General features: G+C 39.0%; 1 protein-coding gene across 3 annotated transcripts; it reads right to left on the minus strand.

The window, feature by feature from the left end:
- Window positions 1-358: 358 nt before the first annotated feature.
- mtx3 (metaxin 3) lies at window positions 359-11892 on the minus strand. 3 transcript variants are annotated; one of them, XM_053480456.1, is made up of 9 exons: window positions 11800-11892; window positions 10446-10515; window positions 8403-8479; window positions 6720-6812; window positions 6450-6632; window positions 5919-5995; window positions 5572-5729; window positions 3905-3993; window positions 359-1603 (listed from the first exon to the last, which is right to left on the minus strand). In XM_053480456.1, the coding sequence occupies exons 1-9, from the start codon at window positions 11878-11880 to the stop codon at window positions 1496-1498; spliced, it is 936 nt and encodes a 311-aa protein (XP_053336431.1). In that variant the 5' UTR covers window positions 11881-11892; the 3' UTR covers window positions 359-1495. The 3 variants fall into 3 exon arrangements, with proteins under 3 accessions (XP_053336431.1, XP_053336432.1, XP_053336433.1); XM_053480457.1 differs by lacking the exon at window positions 11800-11892 and adding an exon at window positions 10606-10760; XM_053480458.1 differs by lacking the exon at window positions 3905-3993 and having other exon boundaries at window positions 11800-11887.
- Between the last annotated feature and the right edge of the window lie 1834 nt (window positions 11893-13726).

A 13726-nucleotide genomic window follows, 5' to 3' on the forward strand; every position in this document is an offset into this window, starting at 1 on the left:
ATTGTTCTGACCATCTTTTCATATCTGTCATTTCTGCTCTCGCCTCACGTCTGGTAAAGAACTAAGAAGTAAAAATACTCACAGGGAAAGAAAAATAGGACAGGAAATGTTAAGGACAGTTTATTACTGCCAGTGTCTGTTCTTTTTGAGCTGGGTGGCCCATCAAAACAGCATAGGATGGAAATAAAGTTAATATAATTTGTATTAAATTATAAAATATATATATATATATATATATATATCTAGCTCAGGGAGAGAACCAGTAAAGTAAAAGGAGATTATTTGTGCAGTGAGCGATTTTGGTCTAATCTCCAGGCTCCAGGATTCCTCAGGAACAGCTGGCAGTTCAGTGGCAAAATATTATAAACTATTTTATTATATTCTTTTTTATTACAAGTCCTTTAAAATACATCATACAGTAACTGAAGAAATTTAATTCAGCCTTGAATTACAAGACATGTACAGTACAGCATGAACACTTTAACAGGGTATACAGAGTCAGAACATTCATTATGAAAAAATATTTGGGGAGAAAAAAAAAACCTGATTGCATGCAGGTGGTGCGGTGAAGTATTTAATTATTTAATAATTTTTTTAAGTTCAACTAATTAATGATACATTTAACTGTTTCGTGCATCTCCTGAACACTTCTGGCCTGCTTACAATGTGAAAATATTTTTCATTTAAAGTTAACCTTGTTCACAGTGACGAAATCAGATTTGGATAGAGAAGGAAAGGCACGCAGACGGAAAAAAATCAAGACAGATCCATTTGCATTAAAGCACGGCATAATGAGTAGAAAAAGATGTAATAAGCGGTATATTTTAGTTATAAATTATTTGTTTTAGTGTGTTCAGAAGACTATGCTAAATGATGTAAAAGCCTAAATTGAGGAACTTTGATTAGTTGTTGAAGTGTTATAATATTCACCCTGGTGATTTCCGACTGTGACACACAGACACGGTGAATAACTGCCATGATTTGGTGCAAACCATTTAAACCAAACTTGTATATCGACAGCTGTAAAAGAAAACTAAAAAAAAAAAAAAATATTGGAGATGTTCAACGAAATTAATTATGAATCGAACTAATAGCTCTCTTAAACAAATCTATTTTTGCACAGTGCCAATGGAACGGTTTTATCAGATACACAGAACTTGATTATTACAAAATATAATTTCCCTATGGCGGGAGGGTGTTAAGAATAGCAACAGACTATGAGCATCTAATTACTGTGATTAGTGTTTTTCTTTTTTCGGTTGATATATATCTAATATATTATGAAAATATTATTATCAGTATGAGGCTTATGGAAAACTGAGTATGCTGATAGAACGCTTTCGATAACAATTAAAGCCACATTTGTTCAACCTCTGAGTATAAATATACAGTGACTGAGCACACTTATGACACCTCGTGTAGTCATGCTCATTTTAGTGCTGCTTCAATAATATGAGCATAAATAAATAAATAAATAAACATTTGAGTGAGGCTTTCAGGCAGGAGTCAAGTTCCTGTCCGTAGCCCGAGATGAAGGCTTGGCTTCGGGTTTATGGGGTCGGCTTGGCCGGTGTTGAGGGCTACTGCGCAGGTTATCATCCATCTGTCGAACACACAAAGCTGTCAGAGCAAGACAAGCAGGTGGAAAAACCCCTAAACCTATAACAGATGATGTACGAGTAGTTAAGCAGTACAGTATGTGAATTCTCTCTAATTTACTCATTGTTCATTTTATCAAGTGTAACTACCATATAAAGTGCCAAGAAAAAGTACTTGAAAATTTTTCATTCAGATCATCAAACAAATTTTGATGCAAAGTAAATGACATGTTTCAGTTTCTTATGCAAGACTTTTTCACGACACTGTACATCATTTCGCAGGTGTAAAACTATTTATGGTATCCCTTCTCTTGCTATGCACATCTAATAAACATTGTCTACCCAGTTTTCCCTCAATGAAAGTTGAACATCACAGGACTACCTTTAGCGTTCTGGCCCTTTATTAGTGGACAGCTTTTGACCCAAGCACTACTGCAGGCAGAAAACACCAGTAACATTACTTGGTTGTGATCCCCTCAGGCCAGTGGCAAACACATATGAATAATATCTAGTCATCAATAGTTAATGGGTAAGGTGTTAAACATTATGCATACGATTGCAGCCACCAGTTGGGTGTCGCTAATAAACTGGAAACTCTGTATTTGATCTGTCAAAGTCTCTCAATCTGAGTTTCTTAAATATAAATAAGCCTTAGTGTAGAAATGCATATGATTATAAATTCCAATAATATGATAACTATAGTCACTTCGAGGAACCTCACCATGGTTTGTACTGTGAACAGAACCTAGCCTAAGGGTTCCTCGAAGTGAGTATCATAGTTAGACTCCACCAAATCAGTCAAATTAAAAGGGTTTAGGCACTTTTTATAGTTCCCAAGTGTGCACATTCCTCAAAACCTGTCTCTAATGTCCCAGTGACAGAAGCACACAGGCAAGCCAATCTATTCTTTAACTAAAGACTCTCCACCAAATTCACCTTCTAGTCAAAAAACAAACTCTATATTTGCATTATCTAGGCCAATTTAAGCGCAGTCCTAAAGTTTATGGCAGCAATGAGTCCCTCTGGTAACATTGGGGGGATAATATGCTGTGACCACAAAGATACAGTAGTAGGTTGTGGCCACAAATTACTGAGGCAAAGAAACGAGATAGCATGCTGTGGCCACGACTTACTAAGGGGTACGAACGAAATAGCATGTTGTGACCACAACTTACTAAGGCGTAGGAATGAGATAGCAATTTGTGGCCATAATGTACTAAGGCGTGGGAACGAGAGAGCATGTTGTAGCAATGACTTACTGAGGCATAAGAATGAGATAGTGTGTTGTAGCAACGACTTACTGAGGCATAAGTATGAGATAGTGTGTTGTAGCAACGACTTACTGAGGCATAAGAATGAGATAGTGTGTTGTAGCAACGACTTACTGAGGCATAAGTATGAGATAGTGTGTTGTAGCAACGACTTACTGAGGCATAAGAATGAGATAGTGTGTTGTAGCAACGACTTACTGAGGCATAAGAATGAGATAGTGTGTTGTAGCAACGACTTACTGAGGCATAAGAATGAGATAGTGTGTTGTAGCAACGACTTACTGAGGCATAAGTATGAGATAGTGTGTTGTAGCAACGACTTACTGAGGCATAAGAATGAGATAGTGTGTTGTAGCAACGACTTACTAAGGCATAAGTATGAGATAGTGTGTTGTAGCAACGACTTACTGAGGCATAAGAATGAGATAGTGTGTTGTAGCAACGACTTACTAAGGCATAGGAACAAGATAGTATGTTGTGGCCACAACTTACTAAGACAATAAAATGAGATAGCATGTTGTAGCAACAACTTACTAAGGTGAGGGAATGAGATAACGTTGTGGCCGTGACTCATAAGACAATGAAACGAGATAGCATGTTGTGGCTACGACTTACTAAGGCATAGGAACGAGATAGCATGTTGTGGCCATGATTTACTAAACCATGGGAACAAAATGCTATAACTCATGGCAACTAAATACTATGTTGTATGCTGAACATTGTTGAATATTTTGTCCCCCAATGTCACTATTTTGCTCCGTGCAAAAAGGGTCACAATTAACCTAAACAGAATATAAAGGCTATGTACAAAAGCTAATAGTGGGATCTTGAATGTTTTTTTTTTTTATCTAAAAACACTTTGAATACTAAGTAAATATAGAAGTATTCTTAAAATTTAATGTGAATTTATGTTGACAGCTCTGTTCACACTGTACTCCATGCTGTACACACACAGTTCACTGTACTGAATGATGATCAGAGAGCTCATTGCCCTAAACAATCTGAGAGAAAACTGGAAGCAGGTTTAAGCAGGACCTTTTCAATAAGGTTGGACTCTTTGTTAACAAGCTGCGTCAGTTTCTGGAGGTTTGCGTCGACCGAGTCCTGGCAAGCAGGAGGAGGGCCTAGCGACAGGACAGACATATGAAAAGAAGAAGAAAGAAACTTGAAATTGTAAGAGTAAGAGAATGTACAGTACATTTGATTTACATGGAAGAAATGTTAGTACAATGAAATCTTAAACGGAGGCACAGCATGTTACATACCTGCGTAAAAACTGCTGCACTTTGCTATGCCATGGAAAATACTTATTAGTGTTAAAAAAGAAGTGAATGGTTATGGAAAGCAGCTGAATTGAGGAAACCAGCTAAACCAGTGAGGAAAGGATTCATGGATCTGATGGCGGAGATGGAGCAATCTTTTACTTTTAGAACACAGATACTGCAGGAAGCAAATGGCCCCTTACATCAACCATAGGAAAGGCTTTTTAAGAAAAGATTAGTTAAAATTTTGTTAGTTTTATGTAGTTTGTTTTTGTTTTGCAATTAAAATAAGAGTGCATTTCAGGTGGAGACAACAGTACACTCATTTTGAAAATGCAAGATCTTCCCTTAAGATACATGATGAAATGATGTGAAGAGACAATTCTAGACATGATAATGTTGGTTGGTTCACTAAGATTTGCATCCACTAAGGTATTTGAACCGCACAAAAGACAATAACATGAACAGAAAAAAAACCTGAAAAGAAGTTTAGACCTGATTCCAAAAATAAAGCATTTCAGGACATGATACTTGACAGAGTAAGTTAAGGTTCAAGGTGGCTACAAAGGCATACACCTTATTACAGCTTATTATTATCAAATCCAGAAGCAGAGATGCTTTTGAACTGGAATCTAAAGATTTTCTACCAATCAACCATTTGTAACTCTTATTAAAGTTATATGCCTTACAGTTGTAACTACAAATAATTAGAAAGCTAATTGTAAATGGATTTTAAGTTATTTAAAATGATTATCTTCCCCCCCACTTTGCCCAAAATACACACTTGGCAGTTCCCACTAGTAAGGTGGCCTGCCTTAGATGGCTGGATGATCAGGCTGCATGTGAATCCACTCACTCACTCACTTACTCACTCCTATACCCCTTTATCCTGTATTCAGGGACCAGAAGCCTATCCCAGGAGGCAGGGTACACCCTGGACAGGGTACCAATCCATTGCAGGGCGCACACACACATACACACACTCACATTCACACACTACAGGCACTTTTAATTGGGAACGCCAATTAGCCTAACCTGCATGTCTTTGGACTGTGGAAGGAAACCGGAGTAACCCGGAGGAAACCCACCAAGCACGGGGAGAACATGCAAACTCCATGCACACAGAGACGGGAATCGAGTCTGGTGCAAGGCGACAGTGCTAACCACTACACCATAGTACATACATAGAATTATTTAAGTTTGTATGAAATGTGAATGTTTATAAATGAAAATGATAAGATTGTCCATGAGAGCAACCCAAGAAAGAAAATGAAACTTATAAAGTTTTATTAATGTTTTAAAAAACAGATGTGGGCTGTGAAATCACCTTCGTTGGCATCGTCTGAGTGCTAATTATGCCATCTATAGTACTGTATGTCTGTCTTAAAGCTTAAAAAAGTGTAAAGATCCCTGTGTAGAAAGCACAGGCTGTTGTCTTACCAGAGGCTGCCTCCGAAAAGTAGTTTTTGAGGATGTTAGTGCAGAACTGGCAGAGATTGTGAAGCTGTTTCAGGTGCTGCTGGAGCTGAGCACTGGGCAGACTGGCTTTATGGAGGGGTGCAAGGTAGCCAAAAACAAAGGCATCCAGACTTGTAGGCCTACAAAAACAACAGCAACGTGCCAGAAGAGCATGTTTTTCTTATTCCAGGAGGTCACACTCGTTGCACATGCCACAGCGCATAAAACATGACATAACATTAAGGTAAATACGTCTTGCTCAAATTACAGACACTTAATAGTCTGAATGCAAAGCTGCTCATGGATGTAACAGTTGGCTAAGAACTTACATGTTTCCAAAGAAGAAGTGTGAGGACCCCAGTCTGTGAGACAACAAATTTAGACACTCCTTGGCTTCACTGTAGATCTATAGACAAAATAAGATCATTGACAAACCAGACATAATCAACCAAGAAAATACACAGACTGCTGGAGTTGGATCTGAATGCGTTCTACAGCCACATGAAGTTGGCAGGTTTTGGACGTCCAAAAATTTGGGGGCTTTGAGCTCACAACAGGAGTAGCTCCTATCCTAAGGGTGCTAAACTATTTTCCATCTGCTTCTTAGAAACCGCAGACAGAGTGCCGACAGCCCGGGAGACCGTTTAACAGCAGACTGCCATCAAATCCAATGTCACCCGTTTAGAGGAACAGATTCAAAACGGACCCGGTTGCACGTTTTTGTCTTCTTTGCTGATGCGATGAACACATTTAAAATAATTTAAGCAAATTAGCAAATAATACACGAAAGAGGAAACATTTGTTACAAAGTATTAGACACATAATAAATGCTTTAATCATTATTTCTTCATAACTACTACCTTTCCTTCCACCTCGGTCATTGAATGTAGCGGAGCTTCTGCTTTGGTCAGGAGGATCCTGGAGAGAGCCACACTAGCCTGGCGGCCTGGCACAAAGAAGTTAAGCGGGAATGGCGAGCGGGAAGCAAACCAAGGCCTCGTCAGGTTGGCGTAGTTCTCCGCATCCACCCAGAATGTATGGAGCTGTGAACGTTCACAATGTAAAAGTCTATAGACAACACAACGAGATTATAATGGATGAAGGTTTTCAGGAACTGCAGGCACACTAACCAAAGCAGGACGCAGTTTCTCCTCCAGGAGAGCGATGTACGCCATGGTGTCAGCTCCCTGCTTCGCGGTCAGCTCAAAATCCGCATTGCATCTCTTTTCAGGGCATAAAGAAAGCTGATGTTAAGTTCTTTCTGAAGAAATTTATTCTCACTGTGTGAAAGGCTGATCTAGAAAAGCAGTTTATGCACAAGGCACCGCTTCAATGGATAATCTCATCTCAACACTGAAGATTTGCTGCTGAGAACTGAAAACTGTCCTGTGTTTATCTCAGAAACAGATAGAAAGTTTTGTGCCTCATTACATCTCAGGGAGGTTTTATTTACCACTTTCATTCTAAGATCAAAGTGCAGATTTCTGTAAAGCTACTTTAGAGAGGTTAACCCAGTGTACCGCTGTCCTCATTTCTTCATCAGACGTGTATCTTCGTTCTTGTAGGGCTGGTTTTAGGGGACCAGAGAGGTCTTATGGAGCAAGTTTAGCACTATAGGGAGGATGCAAGTTTTTGCAGAGTGTCGGAAGTATGAGCAGAAATGTGTGATGCAAGATCACACTGCCCTTGGATAGCAGTCCCCTGCATTTAGTCCGAAGTTTAGGCTTCAGATCTTTAATAGACATACTGTTTCTGGGTCGGTGATTGAGAATGTTTCCAACTTTTACACTTCTGTTTATGCTCTTCCGTGACTTGTTGCCGCACAAGTTTCGCCCTCAGACCACAAACGACCAATCACTACACGCTGCTATTCTTTTGTGCAAATCACAAATAGAAAATCCATTTTTGTAACACGGGGACAGGACCAGGTGGATCATCCCTTTGAACAGAAAGCACTGATAAGACAGTATAACCAACACAAGTTTTAATATAACTAGAGTGCGGATCATTTTTGATCCTTATAGATAGATAGAATACTTTATTAATCCCACAAGTTACCTGTAACAGTTCAAATATTATCCAACAACATATATTAGAGGCTAGGTTAAATTAAAAAAGACAAAAGAAGGTACAGTAAAATGTATTTACCAGTGATGCACTGTTTACCGTGTATCCACTTTTGTATTGATTGAAGCTTAAACAAGCCAGTTAGATTTTCCCCCTAAGGTGACCTCATATAAGAAGTTTGGTATTTTTTTGTAGGTTAGGTTGATTGGTGTTCCCAAATTGCCCATAGTGTGTCAATGAGTGTGTGTATGTAACCTAAAACCTAACCTAAACAACTTTCTGCTGTTTTTTTTGCTCAGATATGTTGTCTTATGGAGGGGCGTGGCTCTGCAGTAGCTCATTTACATAGACACTGAAATGGTGCGTTCAGGAAAGGAGTGAAATGAAGTAAATTTGAGGTATGAAAAAATGCATTATCTGAGGGGTTTTCAGCTGGAGCTTTAACACACATATGTTGGGTGAGCTTTGAGACTCGTGTTAACTTTTTAAAGAAATAGTAAAATATGGGACCTTTAAATCTGTGCAAGTTGGCTTAATCCACAAATATCACACTGTTGCACCCATTTCTGGATTTTTAAAATAAAAATAAATAGGCCCTAATAAACTCTGTGGGAAAGTTATTGCCATTATCTAACCACACACCACTGCACCAGATTATTAGAGACAATCAACTAAACTTCAATTGAAATTAAAGCCAAAATGCAATAGTGAAATATTAGAATTTCTCAGCTTCAGCTGCAACTTACATTTTGCCTGAGAAAGTTGAGAATCTGTGTAGGTTCTGTTACAGAAGATCCCTCATACTGCAGTTGTGGAATAGTAGCTGAAAAAGTGGAGTAGAAAAAAAAAGTTAGAAAATGCACACGTCCCAGATTCAGTACACAATATATAATTTATACCTTTATTACGAGGAACGTGCAAGTCAAACCCAGGACTTGTGAGGAAGTTTCAAAACCGAATGACCTTGTAACAGCAGATTATATGGAGAAATAAAGTTAGTAACTGTGTTTTGTGTTTCTGCGAAATCAGAAGTCCCAGTTCGACGTGAACACCAAGCAGTTAAGCAGTTATACTCACTGCTACAGTCTCCCATTTTGGCATGGAAAACAATGTCATTGTTTATGGTCAAGCATAGTTATCAATATTAAATCTGGGAAAGAAAACATTTTTATACAATGTGGCTTACATGTAGTGCAGAATCCAAGCATTTCAATAATAAATGAGCTAACTTTGTGTTCAGGAGAGGAGTGAAATAATTGGGTTTTTGAATGTGTCATGTAGAACCAAAGTGATCATTACATTTAAAATGTGTATATTGCACTGCTACTAGAATATGGGAATGATGGCGCAAAAATGTAGAACTAACAAGAGTGCAGAATTATTATATATTCTAGCATGATATAAAATATATATTCAATGATAGGGCAAGTTTTCATCGCTTGTATCACTTTATTTTTGTCTGCATAGTTAATGTGTTTCTTCTTCTTCTTATTATTATTAATATTGGACACAAAAAAGAACCTAATACAACCATAAATACATGTCGGCTTATAAATCCATGCCATTTCTTTGCCCATGTGACCTATATAAATTTATTAAAATACAGTAAAGTGGAAAATGGCTAAAAAGTGTTTAGTTCTTAATTTTTTTGGCTTCATCTTACTCTGCACATACTGTAGGAGTAGGAGTGGTGGTTAGCAGGCTGGATCTCTAAAATGTCAAGTTCATAGAAATATCGCTCACTCACTTACTCAATTCAATTCAATTTTATTTGTATAGCGCTTTTAACAATTGGCATTGTCCCAAAGCAGCTTTACACATTTTACACAATCAAAAGAATTATTTAAGTTTGTATGGAATTTGAATGTGTATGAATCAAAATGGTCAGATAGTCCCTGGTGAGCAAGCCGAGGGCGACAGCAACTCACTCATCTTCTATACCGCTTTATCGGGGACCTGGAGCCTATCCCAGGAGACTTAGAGCACGAGGCAGGGTACACCCTGGACAGGGTGCCAATCCATCGCAGGGCACACACATACACACACTATGGGCAATTTGGGAACACCAATTAAACTAACCTACATGTCTCTTTTGGACTGTGGGAAGAAACCGGAAAACCCGGAGGAAACCCACCAAGCACGGGGGAAACATGCAAACTCCATGCACACAGAGCCGGGAACCAAGCCTGGCCGGGAATCGAACCCGGACCCTGGAGGTGCTAGGCGACAGTGCTAACCACTACACCACCGTGCCGCCTAGAGAAATATTAAATACATTTAAATATTGAGTTAAAAGTCATATCTGGTTGTTATTTGTTGTTGTTGCCCATTTATGATTCAAATTAACTTAAAAATATTTAGGATTACTTTGTTACTTTGATTACTACTACTTTGTTAACCATTGTGAACCTGCCCTTACCTCATCTAAAGTCTAAACACAGTGATGCAGTAGTGATTTATTCATTCAGTCTTTCTCACTCCCATCCTGGCACAGAGTTTCCCCAGATTCAACTGTGCTTGTCACCTCAACGATCTCTAGCTAGTCAAGCCATGTATCAAGTAAGGTATTTAAAATTCCAACATCTCTACGACTTGTATAGTGGATTTCCTATTAGTATGATGAACATTGTGTGAAAATTGTGAGTTAAAACACAAGCGCTTTTTTATATATATATATATATATATATATATATATATATATATATATATATAAACTAACAAGAAAACAAACAGTTTCCCCTAGTTTTAAATATTTTGTTTTAATCATACAGGCAGAATTATTCAGTTACCTGTGACAGTCCTCCATGTCCAGTCCACTGGCTTGACTGTAAGATTGGCACCAGAAAATTTAGCATATGCCTGCAATGAAGCATTGATATCAGAGATGTTTGGGATGTACAGTACACATTCTAGTCAATAACAATTAGACTTGCGCTACAGAAAACTTACACTGAGAAGATATGGAACTACTTTAACAATAACGAGTTTTATCCATCCATCCATCCATATACTGTAGGAACCTTACATTGACAGTGGAGACCAATGGTGACCATTGTATTTATTCCCATTTTACGACCATGGTAGGATCTCCGGTCAACATTTCCACACGCATTCCCACACTAATGGCAATATGGGAAAACCAATCAGGATGTCTTTGGACTGTGGGAGGAAACCAGAGCACCTAGAGGAAACCCACCAAGCATGGGCAGAACTACGCAAACTCCATGCACACAGACCCTGAGGTGGGAATCAAACCCAGACCCTGAGGTGGGAATCAAACCCAGACCCTGAGGTGAGAATCAATCCCAGACCCTGAGGTGAGAATCAATCCCAGACCCTCCCTGAGGTGGGAATCAATCCCAGACCCTCCCTGAGGTGGGAATCAAACCCAGACCCTGAGGTGGGAATCAAACCCAGACCCTGAGGTGGGAATCAATCCCAGACCCTGAGGTGGGAATCAATCCCAGACCCTGAGGTGGGAATCAATCCCAGACCCTGAGGTGAGAATCAATCCCAGACCCTCCCTGAGGTGAGAATCAATCCCAGACCCTCCCTGAGGTGAGAATCAATCCCAGACCCTGAGGTGGGAATCAAACCCAGACCCTGAGGTGGAAATCAAACCCAGACCCTGAGGTGGGAATCAAACCCAGACCCTGAGGTGGGAATCAAACCCAGACCCTGAGGGACAGTACTAACCACTACGCTAATCACTGGCTATCCACCTGCTTTTGTACTGCACCACAAGACAGCTGTAGTATCTAACAAAAGACTCAAACTAATATTTATTAGGATTCTAATAAATAAATGTTTTAAATTTACTTAATCTTGAGACAGCCAATATAAACTGACCTTGATCAGGAAAAAGATTTACAAAAGATTTTACTTAGACAGCATCCTGGTAAAAAATAAATAAAAAGAAAAGACAGCTTGTTCGTTAAACTGACCCACATTTTAATAAAAGCTCAATGTTACAGATGTCTGTAGAAACAATAGGAACAAGATGAATGTTGTTGTAGATTAGCTTTACAGCTAGCTAATTAGCGGTTTGGTTTAAATCTCCCACAATCTGGTCCAAAAGCTGTTGTGGCGAACTTCTCTATCGCGAATACACACATTAGACTTGATAATTATTAAGTCAGTTACCAGAACGATTAAAGACTCCGTGTGTACAGACGGCAGGTCCCAGTCGCCTCCCCAGCACAGGAGCTCCATGGGTGCCGCCATGTTTGTTTGGCAGGAACACCAATGACAACACACGAGGCTCCGCCCCCTTTTCCAGCCTCAGCGTGCAAGCAGAAAAATGCAATGATTTGGTCAACAGTATAATGACACATTCACACATAAATACATACACAAATACATAAAACTAAACCATAAGTTAAATATGAAAAAATACATTTCCATACTCACTTTTTTACGCAGAGTGGTGGCTAAGTGGTTAGCACTGTCACCTTACACCTCCATGGTAGAGGGTTCGAGTCCTGCCTCGAGTTCTGTGTGTGGCATTTGTATGTTCGCTCTGTGCTCGGTGGGTTTCCTCTGAATACTGTACTCCGGTTTCCTCCCACAGTAGAAAGACATGCATATTAGGATAATTAGTGTTCCCATATTGCCGGTAGTGTGTGTGTGTGTGTGTGTGTGTGTGCCCTGCAATGGATTGGCACCAGGTCCATACATGATGAGAGGAGACACAGTACCATTGCAGTACCATTTTGTCCATTTACACTCAGTCACACATTGCCTATACTGCTTATATACCTGTATACAGGGTTGTGCGAGGGCCTGGAGTCCTGGAGGCCATTGTGCTGCCTTGTCCATTTTCAGTATCTTCCAATTATCTTTACCTTTTCATGCATATTTTTACCTTTTAATTTCTTTTTTTACATTATTTAAATGTTTCTTTTTTGATAATTCATGGCTTTGGCTATTTAGCTCTCACGGTCCCCCTTCTGTGTTGTAATTCTGCGTGCACTCATTAAGCACAAATAGCACAAATAGATACATCACCCTTTAAACCCATGTAGTTGGCCTATAAAACAACCACACTGCTCTCTCATTCACTGGATTCAAAGGCAGTAATTAGGGCAGTGTTTCTTTTCTAATTATGTTCATGTTAAATCTGTAGTGTTTCCACAGCTGCCTCATATACAGGTACAGATGCTAATGCCTACTCTCAGGTGCCATTCTCATTTGCTCATAAAGCCCACTCATGCCCACAATCAGAACACTACGATGATAAGAGAATATGCTGCAAGCTGGTATTAAGCATTTCATGTTGAAACTAACAGCTTCTTATCCACAAAACACAACATACTGATTGTCTGAATGCTTTTGGATATTGAAAGACTGAAAGGAAGGTTTTGTGTAAAGCTGCATTTCGATGACTAAGAGGCAGGCCACCTGGACAGGATCATTTCGGGTTGGTAAAAAGGGTCACAAGACAAACAGGAAATAATTGGAGACTTTTATAGCCTCTCTTTGTGGGCTCAAGATCACAATGTGAGCAAATGAGCACTACTAGTTTGACTAGTTTGGAAATTGCCATGTGCAAAAAAAAAAAAAAAAAAAAGAATTGGGAACATTAAATAATCTTTTTTTTTTTTTGCCTGAAATAAATGTACAACTACAATAATGTGGATTACGTACTTTAAACAAATACAATACCACATATACACATTTACAGTTTTCTTTCGCTTGGGTTAAGTAAATATACTCATCTGTCTGCAACCACAAAATAATGGGCATCTGTTCTATTAAGCCCAGATGATTAACAGCGTCTACAAAAAAGAGCCACAGTAGGGGGGATTCTCTGGAGCCAGTGTTTTGTAACCACTTTCCTTGCACGCTTCTATAAACATGACCCAGGCTTTAGTTTGACCTACTAAATACCAGATACAGAGGGGTAAATGTATTAATAAAGGTGCAACACTGTTTAGATAATAAAAAGAAGAAGAAGAAGAAGCAAAAGAAGAGCAATTTAGGAAATTTGTCTGGGCTGGGCTACTTCATTAAACTTATGCCTAGCTGCCTGTCCCATTAATAATTTTTATAGTGTGTTCAATTCAATTAA

This window comes from Clarias gariepinus, chromosome 21 (genome assembly GCF_024256425.1).
Source record: "Clarias gariepinus isolate MV-2021 ecotype Netherlands chromosome 21, CGAR_prim_01v2, whole genome shotgun sequence".
NCBI classification, from domain to species: domain Eukaryota; kingdom Metazoa; phylum Chordata; class Actinopteri; order Siluriformes; family Clariidae; genus Clarias; species Clarias gariepinus.